We start from the raw sequence: 19,406 nt of genomic DNA on the forward strand, positions 1-19,406 counted from the left end.
GGTTTCTATAGCCATGGCATCGTAATGGTATTAATAGGTGGATTGATTCAGGCAAGACACCACTAAAGGACTAGGTGTAAAATGCATGGCTTACCACTGTTTGAGTGAGTTTGCTTTGTACACAGGGGCATACTGGAACAGCTTTGGGTCTCTTAGTTCTCTTAGCACATATGGCTGGAAAAATCGGGTGTCCAAATATTTTCATCTGTCTAGTGAAAAGGTTCCCAGACTTTTGAACCAGACCTATGAAGAGACAAAAATGAATGTTGCCATCATACCAAACATTATATTAGAATTGCATATGTTTCCTATCATTTGTGATTCAGTTTTTAAGAATAATAAATAGAAAACATTACTCTGTAATTAGCTTAACTAGTGCAGGTTTATTTTCAAAGTCCTAGTTTAGTGTACAGTAAGAAGCAACCCAATTTATTGTACAATACAGCTAAATGCCCAATACCACTGTTCAGTGACCCCTAATGAAAGACATGAAGCTCACAAGTTTTAAATGTTTTTCCAATAGCCATTTGTTATTTTTAATCCTTTTTTCTCATAGGGCCTACTGGACCTAGTTTGGCCATTTCTGTTCTAGATTTATGATCCAATGAAAGATTTTAACCCAATTTTGTATTTAAAATCGGTTATATAAAGATAAAAATATCTAAATTCTAAAAGAAGCAGCAGAATCTTAATTATAGGTTAAAAAGCTACATATTTATTATACTGTACAGTGGAACCTCGGAGCTCGCGAGGGTTAGGGACCAAGACCGGTCGCGACCTTTTGATACGCCCCTTCCAACCCAGTAAAAACCCAAAGAACACTATACGAAATCGATGTAAATGAGTAAATAACACTATTTCACCTCATAACACTTAATTATTATACAATTTTAATGAGATAAACCTTGATTAGAAATGTTAAAACTAGCGTTTTGAGCAGCTCGCGGTTGCTCACGAGCCGATCTGAATGACAGTCGCCGGTCAGAATGAAAGTGGTGAGCATGCAGGTCGCGAGCGCTGAGGCCGCGAGCTCCGAGGTTCCACTGTACTGTATTTTTGAGCTATGTCAGTTTTATTATCAGTCAGTCAACTTGCTGTCCAACACTTATATACGCATATCGGACATAAAATTGGCAGAAAACAAGTGCAATGTTTTTCATTTCAAAAGAGCCAATTGTAGAGAGTGCTTTTGTCAAGAAATCCAGAAACCTCAAAAAAGGAAAAAAATTACAATGCACACATAGCAAAATATTGTAAATCTGGCATGACTAAAGTCTTGGGACTAAAGTATTAAATGTTTCAAATTAGTGGTAATGAAATTCTGTGTAATTGATATAGTGCCATTCTTTTTTCTTTTGTTTATAATAGTTTTGCCTTTAGTATGATATTACCAGTTGAACCTAATTGTTTTGGTATTTGTATTTAAATAATTTGGTCACAGTGTATGTAACTCTGATTATTAGAAATTTTACACATCTGAATGGTGTTTTCCAGTGTTTGCTATTGTTATGACATAGTGCTTTTTATGCTGTGTATTTCAGTCAACCTTACGGTTGGTGATGCAATTCAACTTAAATATTTTCAGTGGACAAATAAATAAAGTGCAACTCTTTATGTTTTGTAGACCGCCCTCCTGCTCCAGTCAATGTATCAGTCATGAATCTGAGAGCTGATTCAGCCACAGTGACCTGGGAAGTTCCAGAAGGGGACATCGTTATTGGCTTTTCAGTCCTGCAGCAGGTAAATAATGTATCACCTTAATTGAATTATCCATGCCATCATTCCAAGATTTTGTTGACCATATATTTTATATGATATTATATATTAAATTCTTCTTCTTTTGGCTGCTCCCATTAGGGGTCACCACAGGATCATCCATCTCCATACCCCCCCTGTCCTCTACATCTGTCTCTTTCAAATAAACTACCTGCATCCATAAACCTCCTCCTTGGCCTTTCTCTTTTCCTTCTTCCTGTTGGCTCCATCCTCAGCATTCTTCTACCGATATACCCCATGTCCCTCCTCTGCACATGTCCAAATCATCTCAATCGCACCTTCCTCACCTTGTCTCCAAAATCCCTCTAAACTTGTTTCTAATCCTGTTCATCCTTGTCACTCCTGACAAAAACCTCAACGCCTTCAGCTCTGCTACATTCAGCTCCACCTCCTGTCTTTTAGTCAATGTCAATGTACTTTGTCTTACTCCTACTGACTTTCATTTCCCTTCTCTTCAGAGCATACCTTCACCTCTTCAGGCTCTTCTTCACCTGCTCCCTACTCTCAGCACAAATCACAATATCATCCACAAACATCATAGTCCACGAAGACTCCTGTCTGACCACGTCCGTCAACCTGTCCATCACCTCTGCAAACAGGAAAGGGCTTAAAACCGATCATTGATGCAATCCAACCTCCACCTTAAACCAGTCTGTTGTTCCTACTGCACACTTCACTGCTGTCACACTCTCCTCATACATGTCTTGCACCACCCTCACATATTTCTCTGACACACCAGACTTCCTCATACAATACCACAACTCCTCTCTTGGCACCCTGTCGTACGCTTACTCTAAATCCACAAACACACAATACAACTCCTTCTCTATAATTCTCCATCAACATTCTCAAAGCAAATAAGGCATCTGTGGTGCTCTTCCTCAGCATGAAACCATACTGTTGCTCACAGATGGTCACCTCTTCTCTCAGCCTGGCTTCCACTACCCTTTCCCATAACTTCATGGTGTGACTGATCAACTTTATTCCCCTGTAGGTACTGCAGGTCTGTAGTAAGGTTCTTAAAGATCGGTACCAGCACACTCCTTCTCCATTCCTCAGGCATCTTCTCGCCTTCCAAAATCTTGTTGAACAACCTGGTTTTAAACACCACTGCCATCTCCTCTAAACATCTTCATGCTTTACGCTTCTCATCTGGTCCAACCGACTTTCCACTCTTCATCCTCTTAATAGCTGCTCTCACTTCCACCTTACTAATCCTTCTCCTTCCTGTTCACCATCTCCACACCAGCCAACCTTCTCTCTCTCATTTTTATCGTTCATCAGCTGCTCAAAATACTCCCTCCATCTTCTTAACACCCTCTCCTCACTAGTCAACACATTTCCATCTCCATCCTTTATTGCACTAACTTGCAGCACATCCTTCCCAGATCTGTCCCTCTGCCTGACCAATCGGTAAAAAAAGGATATGATATATTAAATATCAAAACACTCTAGCCAAAAGTATGTGGAAACATGACAGTTACATCCAAATGTGCTTGTTGAGGTCAGGGCTCTTGGCAGGCTTCTTAAATCCTTTAAACTCCAAGCTTGGCAAACCATGTCTTAATATGGCACAGAGGAACTGTCATCATGAAACAGATTTTGGCCCCTTAGAAAGTGTGATGTTACAGCTGTCAGAGAACCACCAACCATGTCATCCTCCAAGGCTCACACTCTAACTCAGCCCCTACCTGCTCTAATCACCTACACCTGTTTTCCATTTACCTATCCCCTTTATAAGGTCCCGATTCCCCTCACTCACTGTCGGATCTACTAGTTGCTATCATAGATCACCTGGACTTCCTATTATGTTATGCCTTCATGCTTCTGGTTCTGCTTTGGATAAAACACTCAAGATCCATGTTTACATGTTAAGAATAAAAAAAGACATTCTGTTGTACTCCCGGTTCCTATGCCTGGTCTTTCCGTGACAGAAGATCCGACCTCCAAAAATAACTTACCTCAATGGATCCCCAACCCAGTACAATCACGGATCCATTCAAGATACTCGTCACTGCTCTCCGGGAGACATTCGCATCGGCTCCAGCTCACGCTAGCGCAGCTGCACCGCTCACCTCCTATAGGTCAATGGCACTTCCGGCTTCCTACTCCGGCGAAGCGGCCGAGTGCAGCGGCTTCCTGCCAGCCTTTGTTCCTCGCTGGGGGTGTCACTCAGTTCTTTAGTTCCACTGAGGGTGTTGCTCCGTCGGGGTTATTTTCGCCCCACTCCCGAGCCCCTAAAAGGGTAACGACAATGACATCCAAACTAGCTACCTGCTCTAATCACCTACACCTGTTTTCCATTTACCTATCCCCTTTATAAGGTCCCGATTCCCCCTCACTCACTGTCGGATCGACTAGTTGCTATTATAGTTCCTTATGCTTCCATGCTCCCAAGACATTCTGTCGTACTCCCGGTTTCTATGCCTGGTCTATCCGTGACAACAGCACACAACTACATCCTATTTTGTGATTAGTACATAGCAGAGGTGGCAAAAGTACACACATCCTTTACTTAAGTAGAAGTACAGATACTCATGTTTTAAAATACTCGGGTAAAAGTTGAAGTACTGATTAAACTTTATTACTTAAGTGAAAGTAAAGAAGTCTTGGCTCTGGCTGGCTGGCTGGCTGGATGGCTGGCTGGATGGATGGATGGATAGATAGATATGAAAGCCTAGTGGGTTAATGTCAGTATCCCCACAAGAATGAGTTTGAGAGTTTGATTGCTGGTTGCTGTGTTGTTAAATAAAACTTCTGGACCTTGTCCCCTCTGAAAACATCTCAATTCTGTGTTGGATTGATTTCCTGGTCTTTAATGAAAGATAACTCCACCAAATAAAAGGCACTTCTGTGGTAGCTCAGTGGGTTAAAGCTTGTGCCTGAACATGGTCCTTAATATTATCCACGCTGGTGATAAGGTTTCAAAGCCAGTCCTACATGCCTTCTTTCTTACTGCGCTGGCATGAAACAAAGTATGAACCCTCCAAAAAGCACACATGCTTTTCAGCAGCGGTCGCTCAGTTTTTTAAGGCTTGTGCCTCATCTGAACATGCTTCCATGTCTGATCTCTTCCATGGTTGAGTGGGTTAAGGCTGGTGCCTCGCTGCTGGTAAAGATCAGGATTTGAATCCTGCTTTCTGCCTGCTAGTTGCGATGTAGGTTATGTTCCTGCTTCCTTAATCTTTCTTTAGCTTTATAGTCTTGTGTTGATGGTTTAAAGGTAGATAGACCTGCTCTAAACAACCTTCCTGGCCTGTCTTCCCTGATGGTTCAGTGGGTTAAATCAGGTTTCTTGCTTTTGGTGGGGTTCAGGGTTCGAATCCTGCTTTCTGTCTGCCAGTCACGTTCAGGATTCACGTCCTACATCTTTCTTTAGCGATGTATTTTTGTTTTTAATGGGTTAATGGGCTGCTCTAAATAAGCTTTCTAGTCTGTCCTCACCATTGGTTCAACGGGTTAAGGTTGGTATCTCGCTGGTGGTGGGGATCATGGTTCGAATCCTGCTTTCTTCCTGTTATTTACAATGTGGGTTCAACTTGTGCTACTTACATCTGTATTCGCTTCCTACATCTTTCTTTACCGTTAAATTCTTGTGTTGATGTTTTGAAAAGAATGATAGACCTGCTTCCCATCCTGTTTTTTTTTTATGGCTTAGTGGGTTAAGGCTGGTACTTTGCTAATGTTGGTGGTCAGTGTTCAAACCTGGCTTTCTGTCTGCTAGTCATGAGGTAGGTTAAATTCCTGATTCCTACATCTTCATATTCTTGTTTTGATGGGTTAAAAAGAAAGATAGACCTGCTCTAAACAAACTTCCCAGCTTGTCCTTCCTGATAGTTCAGTGTGTTAATGCTGGTGCCTTGCTAATGGTGTGAGTCAGGGTTTGAATCCTGCTCTGTCCCTGCTAGTCACGTCATGGCTTTGCTTCCCATGTTCATCTTTAGCATTATATTCTTGTGTTGATGGTTTGAAAGAAAAGATAGACCTGCTCTAAACAATCACTGCAGCCGGTCCTTCCTGATGGTTCAGTGGGTTAAGACTGGTATTTTGCTGTTGGTGGGGTTCAGGGTTCGAATCCTGCTTTCTGTGTTTTTGTCTGTTCTGAATTTCTTGCTTTGAAGCCTGAAACAAACGATAAACCCCCCAAAAAAAGAAGGTGTGTTGTGGGACTTGATGGCTTTGTGCTAAAAGCCTTGCCTCTAACCTCAGAGGTTGCTAGTTTGAATCTGGCTTGTCCCCACACTGGGTAAGCTGTGTGGAAAGTAGTGTCTGGTGAGCAATGAGGTAGTTGACTGTAAACAAAGGCTGTGAAGACCTGCTGCTTCACAGCCTCAGAAAAAGTGAGGGTGATAGGTATTTGGCAGAATTTTTCCCTATATATGCAAAACTAAGTCGTTACTTTTTTGAACGTTTTTGCTTCATAACCCCCCGTTTTCAGCTACTCAGACACCAGGGGGGCACATGCCCGGATATTGCCCCCCTGCTTCAGGATATGCCCTCCGAAACCACATCCAACCTTCCACGCAGCCATTTCTGACACCTTCCACACTCTTAACTTTGAGCCCTGGCCGGGGATTGAACCAGCAACCTCTCAACCCAGAGGTAAAGCTCTGCCAATTGAGCCACAGGATCTCCTGCAAGAACCTGATTTTTAGGACCTTTTCTGGTTCTTTTTAAAAACTTTTTAAATAATTTAAAGGAAATCTAAGGGGTAGGATTCGAACCGGGTGAGTCAGAGAGCAGCGACCACTTCACTGACCATTACACCAACACAGGAGAGGCAAACAAGCCTTTGCTTATTGGACTCTTGGCTTTTCTATAGTTAGGAGACCAGTGTTTTCTCTTAGATCATGATGGTAGAGGGTCAAAACTTCTCCTTGCTGTACATTCTCTCAGTAACTCGAAGTCTATGAGAAGTGACTCAGGCACAAGAACCACATCTCCAACACCTGCACCACTGATATACCATGATTTGCCAGCAACCAATTTTAATGATCTTTCATTGTTCTGTTTTTAAAAACTTCTTATAATGTTCAATATAAAACTAGAGGTAAGAATCGAACCAGGGAAGTCTTTCATCATAGATCGCTAATGGCATTACTTCAAAACTCAAAACTTTGTTAGACATGTAAATAAGCAGGAAAGACAGAGACAAAGACAAAGAGACACAGACAGATTTAGAAAGAGTGAGAAACAAATAGAGAGACAGCAAGAGAGTGACATATACAGTGAGACAGAGACATTTACTAAAAGAGACACAGATACAATTAGATAGAGAAAATAGAGAGACAAAGATAGCGAGATATAGCCACTTCCTGTTGAAAGTGTTTATCCCAAGCGACTCTTAATGATCTCATTTACTAAATGAGCAGCAGTGAGTTAAGAGTTTGCTCAGGTGCCCAAAACTTGCAGCTTGGATGTGTTAAACATGTATCATATTTACAGCATGTGATATATATGTAAGCATATGTACAGTGATTAAATATAAAGACTATATCAGTGCAGAGACGTGTGGACATCATTTAGAGCCTTGGCTATGTTTCCACACGGACAGTTAATGATACCGGAGAAAATGCACCTCTTTAAGTCAAGTCAGGAAGCTTTTATATATATAAAATTATAGACATTTTACAGATTTGAATTATGTATTGTTTTTATCTGTACGATCAATAAAGACAGTAATTTAAGTTTGTGTTGCCATTATGAGGGAAAAACCCACAAAACGCCACCTAGAGGGTTAATTATGAGAATCATGGCGGATTTTGGTGTTTGATTTGAGACTCAGAAATAAAACAAAAGTTTACTGATTAAAAATATTTTTATCTGGAGTTAATTAATTTATTTTATATCTAAGTAAAGAAAGGAAAAAAATTTGTGCCGTTTAGAATAATTTTAATTTTTATATATATTAATACAAAACTAATTAAAAATGTTGTTACCTAATGAATGTGTCGAGGCTGAAGATCCACATATAGAACACAAGCAGAGAAAAGATGATGATGATCATGAATGTGTCTGTTCTCAGTCATGTTTATATCACTGACTCCCTCTGTCTCATCCACTTAACCCCAAACTTCTTACTGCCTTCTGTGGTGAGTGAGAGTCCGTACTTTATACACCAGTGGATTGAACGTGCAGTAACAGGAAATCGGTTGTTCGGCTGAAATCGGCGCGCAGTGAAAATAAAAAAATTATATTTCACCAAATCAATGGATTAAAACTAAAGTAACGAGTCTGTTTTGAAAATGTAAGAAGTAAAAAGTACAGATATTTGTGTAAAAATGTAATGAGTAAAAGTAAAAAGTTAATAAAATAAATAGTGGAGTAAAGTACTGATACCAGAAAAATCTACTTAAGTACAGTAACGAAGTATTTGTACTCCGTTACTTCCCACCTCTGGTACATAGTGCCACTAGTTTGTAGAACCACATCTGCATGTGATGCGTGGGTGTCCACATACTTTATATCTACTTATAACAGATCTTTCTATTTAGTGTTGGTGTCCAAATAAACTAACCTGTAAATGGCTAATATTGGTCATGTTTGCTAAAATTATCAATTCACAATTCTAAAAAAACATTTATGTACATTTTAAAACATTATGGCCAAATTATAACATGCACTTTATTGTGTTATTTGCATTACACTCTAATTTGTAGTTTAAAAGAGTGATTTACTTACAGCAAAATATAAGCTCTTCAGTCCCATCTACGCGTCACACAATTGGTTTTTCTGAGGCTGCAGCATGACATTAGTCTAATTACAATATTGGCAGCTCTGTCATGCATATGGCCACCTCTTCTTACAAGAAGACAGATGCCCAAAAAACTGACTGGCTTTTTAAAAAAAACAATTGGCAGAATACAGATATTAAACTCATCCAGGATGTAAAGCATCAAGTTGCTTTCTTCTCAACTAAATTCTATTCAGCTGTAAAACAATTAATTTTATAATCTTGCCAGTACCAAACTTAACATTTTAATTTAACTTTAGTTTGTTATATGTTGCATTTAAAATACATCAACATGTATAAAAACCTAACAGTGTTTCCTTTTGAAAACTACCTGTACCTTGTGAATACAGACCTCCATGCATTACTCAGGTTCACTTTATTATGTTTAATTGGTGAATGCATCATGCATTTAACCAATAACATACCTCATATAGAAGCTTGTCATGTAATTAACAAAGCTGTTTTCAACTCTGGTAATGGCTTTGCAAATTGGCTTTTTGGATGGTATTATTCATTTAATGAAGTACCTCCATCAATCCACTCAGTACCGAGAGAGTTTTTTCTATAGTGAAAAGGGTGAAATAAAACAAATAAAGTATGGCCTTTAATGGGTGGTTTTCCTAATAGAATTTAAGCTTAGTTATACGCTAAAATTCTATTTAAAACAGCACTAATTCTGAATGAACTGTCATCAGCTGAATTATTCTTAGACCTGTATATAGTTGAAGATTAGCTCAGTAGTAAATTAAGCTATAAATGCAACAGTACATATGTTTCATCATTCATTTCCAATTATTGCTTAAAGACTAAAATTTGTAACCAGTGAGATATGATGTCATTGTGAAGTGTACACATTGCAAGATTATATTGTTTCATCTTTGTTCTTATATGCATAACTTTTAAGAAAATCTTTTAAGCAAAAGTTAAAACGAGTTCAAAAAAGCCCAGAACTTTATGTTTGACTAAGAATGTATCATATTTTGTACTTATAACTAGCATTTGGCTAAACACTAGCAGATTTAGTACAGTATATGAGGTCAGAGAACCAAAGTATGTAAATAAATTCAGTGCACCTTTTAAATTGCAAATGTAGTTGCTGTATCTAGGCTAAATAAACTTTTTATATTTTTACATATATATTTACTAAAGTTGGTTTATTACATGTCTAATAACCTTTGCTCTTCAAAAAATGCTTCCCAATATATGTTAGAAAGTGATTATGGAAATTTGTGCCCATTCAAGCATAAAAGCGTTAGTGGAGGTTGAGCAGTGGTGATTCCATTTAATTCCAGATGTGTCCAGTGGGGTTGAGGTCAGGGATCAGTGCAGGGTACTTGAGTTCTTCCATACCACATCTTAGCAAAATTGCCTAGTTTACAGAGTCATTGTTGTCCTGAAATATGTTGGGCCTTCTATTTCCAAAGCAAAAAAAATCTTTATAATATTGCACATTCTAGGCCATTTAATGAAAATATTATTTAATTTGTATACAATAAAAAACTTTAATACTTCTGTAAGCAAACCTTTTTGTCTGTTAAATGTGATATATGATGTTCTAATAAATTATATGAATATACTTGTGTATTCGGGTTCAGAAGCAGGATAGCCATGTGCAGCGATTTATCCGGGAGGTAAACACCACCAGCAGGGCCTGTGTGCTTTGGGACCTGGAAGAGGAGACAGACTACATAGTCGAAGTCCAGTCTATTGGCCTTTATGGAGACAGTCAGGCCAGTAAGCGCATCCACTTCAAAACCCTCAAGAAGTCAGACCGCTTTCCATCCAACAGTTCTAACCAAGGTACTAAAGCCTATGTATTGAGATCTGTGTTATGTTAAGTATTTTTGCCATATTCATAAGGTGTAAGCCTGTTTATTATACCTGCTCTAATGAAACTTAATAATAAAACGAAGCTAGTTGGGTTACATTTTGGATGTGTATGTATAATCTTGGAGACCTCTGTATTACAACTCAGACATATGGACTTGCACATAATTTCTTTTTTTTTATTCTGCCCCAGCACAATTGATTCAACTTATCAGCTAATTACCAAGCACCTTATAACTGAATTACTGGCTCTTTATTGATCACTGTGTATATCTAGAGTCTAAAACTGCTTAGCTTAGTCAGGTAAATTTGAAATTAATCCATTACATTATACAAAAGGACATTATACAAAATTCATTACAAAGCCTGGTTTTCCAAATCACAGCCTGAAACTGAATCTAACTTTTGCAGAAAGAAGGAACACATCTGATAGACACCGACTACTTCAATGGAATATTTCATAACCTAAGAATGATATATTTTTTATTATTAGAATATAAAAATTTTAGCATAAATATGTGATAAAATCCTCCTACACTAACAAGTCTCTTTGTTTCCTTTTCCTGTTTAATTATTATATGAAGCCTGCATGCATGACCACAAAAGCCTCTCAAATTCTACTGTAGTGTCTGATCAGTTTTTTGACATTCAGTGCAATAAACTATATTTATCACCTAATTGCACTAATGAATTGAGCTTAGTTGATCATACAACTTGTTACTCTTATACAAATAGTGTGTGTGTGTGTGTGTGTGTGTGTGTGTGTGTGTGTGTGTGTGTGTGTGTGTGTGTGTGTGTGTGTGTGTGTGTGTGTGAATTCAAGTGTGTGAATTCAGTATAACAATAACATAACAATATCAAGATACATTTTTTGGGGGGATTATAAGCATTATAAACAATTAGGGTTTTTTTTCTTCCAGATTAATACAAAACCAAATCACTTTATCTTGATAATGTACATCTTGTATATATAGCTGTATATATGTATGAAGCAAACTTTTAATACATTATCTTAAGTCAACTATTTCATAACAGTCAGGGCACAACAGTGGATGTTAATTTGATTTATTTGGTTGTTTAATTGTCAGCTTACTATTGGAGCACATAGTTGATATATTGTGATGGCTGTTTTTATTTTCTCTGTGTGGACAGAATTACTGACAACAGCATCATCCAAGTGCTTATTTAAAGTGCCAACTGTTGTTGCACATCTGCAGTAAATCTTTCTAGTAAATGGGGTTGTAGCATTAAATAGCCCTGTGAAGGAGAGACTACAGTACACACATGGTTGGGTTTTACTTTCAGCTAGATATAATTTTGAAAGAGGTAAACTGTCATGGCCTTTTTACAGAAGCCTTCACTCACAATAAATTGTTAGTAAAACCAACATATACATTAAAATTTTAAAGCACTGAAATTATTAGCATTGAAATTCATACCAAAATCACAACTCTTGTTAGGAACTGTTTCATTTTTATGACATTTTATTAAATAGCTGGAACAGTACATTGGATTACATCTTTTAAAGCTGTGTATGACTCGATTTGTTTGTAAATGGTATAAGTATTTGCAGAAATTCTGTATTCGTAAAAAATCCTATAAGTCCCATATGCTAGTCATGCTCCCGTGTGTGTAAAGGTACACATTAACCACATGTAATCGGCTTCAAATAAACACTGCATTAGTGATTTCATTGATATATTATTTATATTATTAATATATTAATTATAATAAATAAATACATTTCTTATTATTTTTCTTGTGACCCCCAGAATGCAGTGTGTTAAAATATTGTTTAATTCCTACACATTAAACTAGATGGTAAATATGGTAAAACATATATAACTCATGGTCATGTGTTTCGATCCCTATTAGGTAACGTTGCTCTTGGGTGTCTAAAATCATCAGTACTTCAAAGGAACACTGAAGCTGGAAAACTGCTTTAGTGGTGTTAAAAAGAAGGAAGATCCTCCTGATTTTTTTTTTTTATGTACTGTCATGGCTATTAAAATAACTCTTGGCAAGTGTTCATAATGCTAAACTCAATCCATTAGAAATGCTACCACATCAGAAGTCTTGCATTTGCAGCAGAAAATCTTTTCCCCAAGCTTTTTCTTCTGATGTTTCTTGTGATAGTCATTGGAATGAACAGATCAATGAGATAATGTCAGCGTCTGTGAAGCATTTTATATTTCGATGAGCAGTGTAGCTTTTGTCCTTTTTTGCACTTAGTTTGTTTTGTTTTCTAGGGCTCCACACAGAGAGAATCCTTGTACAAATCTTAATCTAGTGGAACTAATGAACAGCTGCTTAGCACTGAATAGGTGTCAGTAGGCAGCAAGGCAGCATTATGTCGTCTAGAGCACCCTTTCATTATCTAAAAAAAGTTACTCAGTAATTGGCTACGCAGCCTTTACCATGCTAACTGAAAACCACTCCACATTTGGTACAGTTCTGTATCTACACACATGAACACCTGCAGAGTATTAGACATTTTTTTTAAAAAGACATGCCAGAAATCTCTTTTTTAGTGGGATAAATATTTATTGAGAAAAGTGATGAGAGAGATCGCATGTCGCTCATGCGGGCTGTTTATCACTGGAGAGCGAGTGTTTCAATGCTACTCACTTGTAATTGGAAATTGCGGTGATATAAATGATGAATGGCCTCTTTCAGTAATTGCTCAGGCGAAACCATCTTCCTTGAATTTTTTCCTTTTCTCAGTTATGACAGCCAGTGCATATTAGCCAGCTACATCTTTATCCACTAAGAAAGATCAATTGAGAAAAGTAATGCCCTGGACCACTTCCACACACTTTAATATATTGAAGGAAGAGGATGAAATGCTAAAGTCTATTTAACACAGGAATAATGAGTGAGACGGATAGCTGTTTAGGTAAGCAGTTCTTCCTTGCTCTCTCTCTTTGATCGCTGACGAAATTGGGCCGCACGGTGCCAGATGTTAAGGAGAAATTTGTTCACCAAAGGCCTTGCCCTGCATGTTAATCACAACATAATCTTTCTCTTTCAAAAGATAGTTGTATTTTGCACTTCTGGTCTAAAAAAAAGCTGGCATTGTGCATCAGTTTTCTATTAGATGGCTACAGCTAAAAATATCTAATCCACCTATTTCTATATTTATAGACGATCCAACTGTTGAAGGTCTGGACAAGTCTAGAAACCTTCAAACTGGGGAAATGATCATCATTGTGGTGGTGCTGCTTATGTGGGCAGGTACGAGGTCTCTAAAATTCAGTATCTCGTTACTTATGAATATTGATTATGAATTATGAAAGTTTTAAAACCTTGGCGTCAAATTAGGTAATTGTACTGTATTTTAAAGTCAACTTTTTTCAAAACCACTGTAATATCATATTATTATCATTATGATTTAGATTGATGGGTACTTTAAATTTGTGAACCTAATGGTTGATGTAGAATTAACAGAACATAAATGCTCTTTAGAGTTGCAATGTTCCTCTTAGTATTACCTTACTGCACAGCACAGAGTGTCTGTTAAAAAGGACTTGTAAGAGTCCACACACACACACACACACACACACACACACACACACACACACACACACACACACACACACACACACAAAACACACACACAGACACGATCCAATGGGCAATGTTTACTGTAGGTACCAATTCGTCTGCAGCAAGTGTTTGCGAGAGTCTGAAAGAAACCCAAAACAAAACAATGGGATAATATCTGAACACCACAGTAAAACCAGGGATCATCGAACACTACCTGTCACTGTGCCGGAAAGGGAATGTAATATTACTTAAGGGTAAGTTTCACTGGTGCTTGCAGGAGTCAACCTGCCCAACATACTTTTGCTTATTATTTAACTGGAGGACTATGGCCATGTAAGATACAATTTATAGATCGCAATGATCTTCCATTACCTACCAACAGATTTCTTTCTTCATCATTACCAATGACATTACTGTACAATAACGTACAAGCCTATTTTCTTGACAGATGGCACAATATAAAACGCTATAGTTCAATAATTGCGTACCTTCATAGACTACACCCTCATCATATCTATTTCACTTACATTACAAATGAAGTTTCAGTAGGTCTGTCTCGGCGAGGTCGAAGCCTCACACGGACTCAGAGACTTTATTGATTTTTGAGTTTTCTTTCCTCTGCAGACTTTATGTGTTCCTGAAGCATGTTGATTGCTCTCTTCTTTTAGCGGTCATCGCACTCTTCTGCCGGCAGTATGACATCATCAAGGATAACGATAACAGTAACAGTAAAGAGAAGGTGAAGCCTTTGTCTGAGAGGAGCACACCAGAGCACCACAGTGGAGGACTCCTCAGGAGCAAGGTGAAGGAACCATCATGTTATGTTTACTCCAGTGGATGTTACAAAGCTCATCATATAATCCTTGTCATTATTAGTAACACTGTTTACAGAAATAAAATCAACTTTGGGGAGCCAGTAAATAAACATGATACTATTTTTTGTAGCGTTGATTAATTTTTTAAACTGATTGATCAGAAATCGTTAATGAATTTTCTGTGACTTGAATGAGTTTCCTAATTCAAATTCTAGGTTTATATTATTCTAAGTGTCTTGTAACGAAGAAGATGCATATGCAGATTAAGATGACGATTACTATATAAACAAGCAGACAAATCTAATTCTTTATCCAAAAAAGCATGGGTCAGTCAATACAGTAAACAACATAAATAAGGCTAAACTATAACAAGAACATGAAAACGGAACAAAATCCCCCCCAAAAAAACCCCAGAACACAGGCTTGGTAAATGGCAGAGAACAAAGTCAACTCAACCTATTACTTTTTATTAAATGAATGAATGAGAGTCCTTTTAAACTCTATCTGTGATGAGTGTGTAATTAGAAACAGGTAACCGATCAGTATGAGGGTGATCGTGAATGTGCACGATGTGTGTTGGGAGTTGGAATCCAGGGCAGCCATGTTTAAAGGCCACAGGATCTGATGAGGAATGGACTTCGACTCCAGAAGTGGCTTGACACTAAGGCCCACAAAAAAATTTACATGTGAATATTTAGTTTTGCATAATTGTTTAAATGGTAATGCTTGATGTGAGATGTTGCTTATATAATAATAATAACAATAATAATAATAATAATAATAATTATTATTATAATTATAATAATAATAATATTAATTAATAATAATAATTATTATTATTATAATTATAATTATAATAATAAATATTTAAATATTGAATTTGAATTGAATTAAATTAGTACTTTGTCAGTAACAAACAGCTGTGGGTTTTATTTGGCATACTACTGTAACTAAAAAAGAGAAAAAGAGAGGCTGGAGAAAACAATTCATGATAAGAACTATAAAAAATTAGAACAGGAATGAACTTCTCTCTGTAATGTTTTACAAATGGTAATGAATGGCTCATTAATTCATTAGATATTGTTGACAAATAAGATTTTGCTGTAAATAAGAGACATAGAACACTTTGTGATTAGCTGTAATAGGAAAATAATATCAGCTTCCCACAGTGGATTGTTTTACTATAACAGCAATGCCATATTGTGTTTTAATCAATTAATAAACACCTTGTTATGCACTAGTGTGGCATGAGGTGAGCCAAGTACATTAAGTTTCATGTAAGGTGAAATGAAAAGAACATAAGATTTTTCTGATCCATAGGCTCTTCAGCTTAATGCAGGACTAAAATTACGCTGCAAAACGCATTTGCTAATTATACCAATTGACTTTAATTTATGAGACTGTCTACAAGGATTAATATTAACTACAAAGTCGAATACTGACCATATAGTGGTTAAATGTGTTGTGATATGTTTTCATCATTGAGAAAGAGAGAGAGAGACTGAGCAAGAGAGAGAGAGAGAGAGAGAGAGAGAGAGAGAGAGAGAGAGAGAGAGATGGAGGAGACAATCATTATTTTTATGATTTTACATGCTATTCAGGGCGTTGTGCTCAATTGAATACATCTACACAGTTCTTATATATTTAGTCTTTTGCAAGAACATGTAATGAAGATGAGGGCATGGAAACAAAAACAGAAAGAAAACTACATATTAAACTACTACGTGTTTAGAGACAATTGGTTACTGGCAGCTTGAAAAAGCTGAAACAATCACGGTGCATGTTAAATGACTGAAAACGATTTATTCATTCATTCATTCATCGTTCATTTTCTCCCACTTATCCGTAATCCTGGTCGCGGGGGCAGCAGTCTAAGCAGGCCCCCGCCTTCGACTGCTGCCCAATACTCATAGCACCGTCCCTTACGGTCCCTCCTGCAGGTGGTGAGCCCACGGGAAGGCGGCCCCACGTCACTCCGACATCACAGACCTTGATATTTCCCTCGTAAGGGACCCCCGGAGCATAGAGGGTTAAGGGCCTTGCTCAAGGGCCCAAGAGTGGCAGCTTGACGATACCGGGGCTCGAACCCCCGACCTTCCGATCGGCAACCCAGCGCCTTAACCGCTGGAGCCACCACTCCCCTAAAACGATTTATTCATTTATTTTTATTTTGCTTTAATCTTGGGGAATATTTGTCTTTTCTTAGTGAGGAGAATACGATGGTTTTAGCATTGCAACTATATCAACATAAACACATCAAATGATACTGACCTACTTTTAAAATAGACCATGTACCCAGGAGGAGCAAAACCTGACAATAAAGGCCTTTGATCTTTCCACCATTTCCTTCTTTGGCCTCCATTTCTCAGTGGATGCCAAGCACTTGGCGTCCTCACTCGTTAAAAAATCCTGCTTCCTTTTCAGCCTGTCCATGTATGTGGTTCATACACACCAGTGGGTGGTAATAGCATTGAGGCCAGTGATGATCGTAATCGCTTTTGAAGGATTTTGGAATAAATTAGAAGAATGTCTGCTATTGTAGCCATGCGTTTCTCCTCCATTTCAGGGCTTACTGAGTTTTGTATTCATGCAAGTTTGTACCTTTTATGCCTCATTGGCCAGTCTCTGAATGATCGTTCCTTTGCTAGGCATTTCCGACATTGATGTGTACATAGTTTTAGGCTGTAGGCTTTCTTATCCATCTCTATCTATCAGTATGGTCCAACAGATTTCCTTACATGTGCACAAATGGTGAGTTTAATGAAATTGGCCCTTTGTGTAACATTTCTTGTTCTCATTTCCCCTGTGCAATGCAGTTTCATCAGTCTGTGCCATCTATCAACATCATAGAGGTTTAATGGGAGGAGTGAAGACGACTGCTCCTTCCACAGTCAACATGATGCTACATTCCTGTAAACCTTCTACATTACAGAGTCAGGATGCCATGTGCCAGGAACCATTAATCACACTGGCTGCCACTGTTTCTATAACGTTTCATCCCACAACAATGAGTGTGCACGCTCAACGTGCCAAAAGCAATCTATTCCTCTAGGTTAACTGAACATGAAGTGAAATACAGCAGCATTAAGGGAGCTCATTCACACTGGTTTTAATGTTAATTCAGTGTGAATGCAGTGCGCACTTTTCGTTCTGGGATCATATGACTACGTTTTATTTTTGATATGGTACTTTGTGGTCTTGGGAAAAGCTAATGTAGAAGAGGGTTTTTATGGTTCTGTGTGTGTGTCTGTGTGTGTGCACCCCATCACAGCCCCTGAACCTGTTGAATGTAGTGCTTGGGTACATCATTCAAGTAAGCCCTTGTGCTGACATGCCTAAAAATAAAGAAGCTCAAAGGCTCTTCACATATTTCTGTAAAATATTTTTTTAAGAAAATACTATCACAATAAAAATGTCAGAAGGCAGGAACAGATATATGATGAACACACCACATTTTAATACACCACAACTGATTACACTTGAAAAGAAAAACAAACAAAAAAAATGCTTTGCTTGCATTATACATGTATATGGACAGTTTGGTAAAATTGGACATTTTAACTGCCATCATTTCAGCTTTATTCAACAGACCATAATCTTTACATCAATACAACATAAGTAATGTAAAATATGTAATTATTTTTTTGAAATAATGAACCAAATCAGTTTATTATTGAGATCAATATGAATAAAGCCCAAATTAGGTGGTGGTTAACCGCAAATATTCAACAAATATTGCTGAATGATGGAGTTTAGAAAAATGCTGTAATTTCATTTATGGTTATTTCTGTGGACTTATTATATTAATAATGCTTTATTAAGGAACACACATTACAGGTTAGTTCTAAGTGTATTCTTTCTTCAGTACATCCCTAATTAGATTATATGAAAATGGTTTCATCACCAAGAACTACACTTCATAATCATGACTCATGATCACTGATCTGTTACCTCATCTAATAATTGTATTAAAAATAAATACATGTGCAAAAAAAAGTTATTTTATGTAAATCATTGAGAATGAACTAATCAGGTAAATCTCTTATTAGTTTGGAATTGGTGATATTTTTACCTGTAGATTCTGTATAGCTTTAAATGACTTATAGATTACTTTAGCAGCTTATAAAAATAAAATAAATAACTTAATAAAACTTTAACAAAAACACCAATCTTAAGCATTTAAATTCTAAAATCACATCAGTCAACAAAATAAATCAGTAATTAAAATTAATCAAGAATTCATCTGCTAAGTCTTTAAAATAAATATTAATACTGGTTTGGTAAGGTTGTATATCAGAGATGCCCAAACTAGGGCCTGTTGTCCAACTTTAGCCCCGGATAACCTTTGGTTTAACCCATCATGCCATATATTAAACGGAAAAAAAAGGGTAAAATATGCCTTTTGGAAAACTTGAGGACAGGACCAACTTCATGTCTCTTATTATAGGTCTGTGAATATCTGTATTAGGCACTGAACCCATTCGTACAATAAACTGAATTGCTTCTCATTGTAGTATAAGTTTCACTAAATTACAGATTTAAAAATAAAACTGCAGTAGCAGATTAGCATAAAGAAGACTACAGAGTAATGTTTTGGAATAACTCAACATTTAATTTTGGCCCATAGCCCTCAGACATGTTTGCTCTTTCATAGGAGAAAGTTTGCACCTCTCTGAAATGTTTATTTTTATCAAGGATAAGATAATGGG

General features: G+C 37.3%; 1 protein-coding gene across 1 annotated transcript in view; it reads left to right on the plus strand.

The window, feature by feature from the left end:
- The window catches only part of fndc4a (fibronectin type III domain containing 4a), a 40,025-nt gene extending 21,968 nt beyond the window's left edge, over positions 1 to 18,057 (plus strand). Inside the window, exons 2-6 of the mRNA XM_083562026.1 lie at positions 1,625 to 1,740; positions 10,105 to 10,309; positions 13,481 to 13,570; positions 14,551 to 14,684; positions 17,514 to 18,057. Coding sequence (XP_083418152.1) covers positions 1,625 to 1,740; positions 10,105 to 10,309; positions 13,481 to 13,570; positions 14,551 to 14,684; positions 17,514 to 17,555 — 587 coding nt within the window. The 3' untranslated portion in view covers positions 17,556 to 18,057. The remainder of the gene's footprint in view (positions 1 to 1,624; positions 1,741 to 10,104; positions 10,310 to 13,480; positions 13,571 to 14,550; positions 14,685 to 17,513) is intronic.
- Positions 18,058 to 19,406: the final 1,349 nt, after the last annotated feature.

This window comes from Silurus aristotelis, assembly GCF_946808225.1.
Source record: "Silurus aristotelis genome assembly, chromosome: 15".
NCBI lineage: Eukaryota > Metazoa > Chordata > Actinopteri > Siluriformes > Siluridae > Silurus > Silurus aristotelis.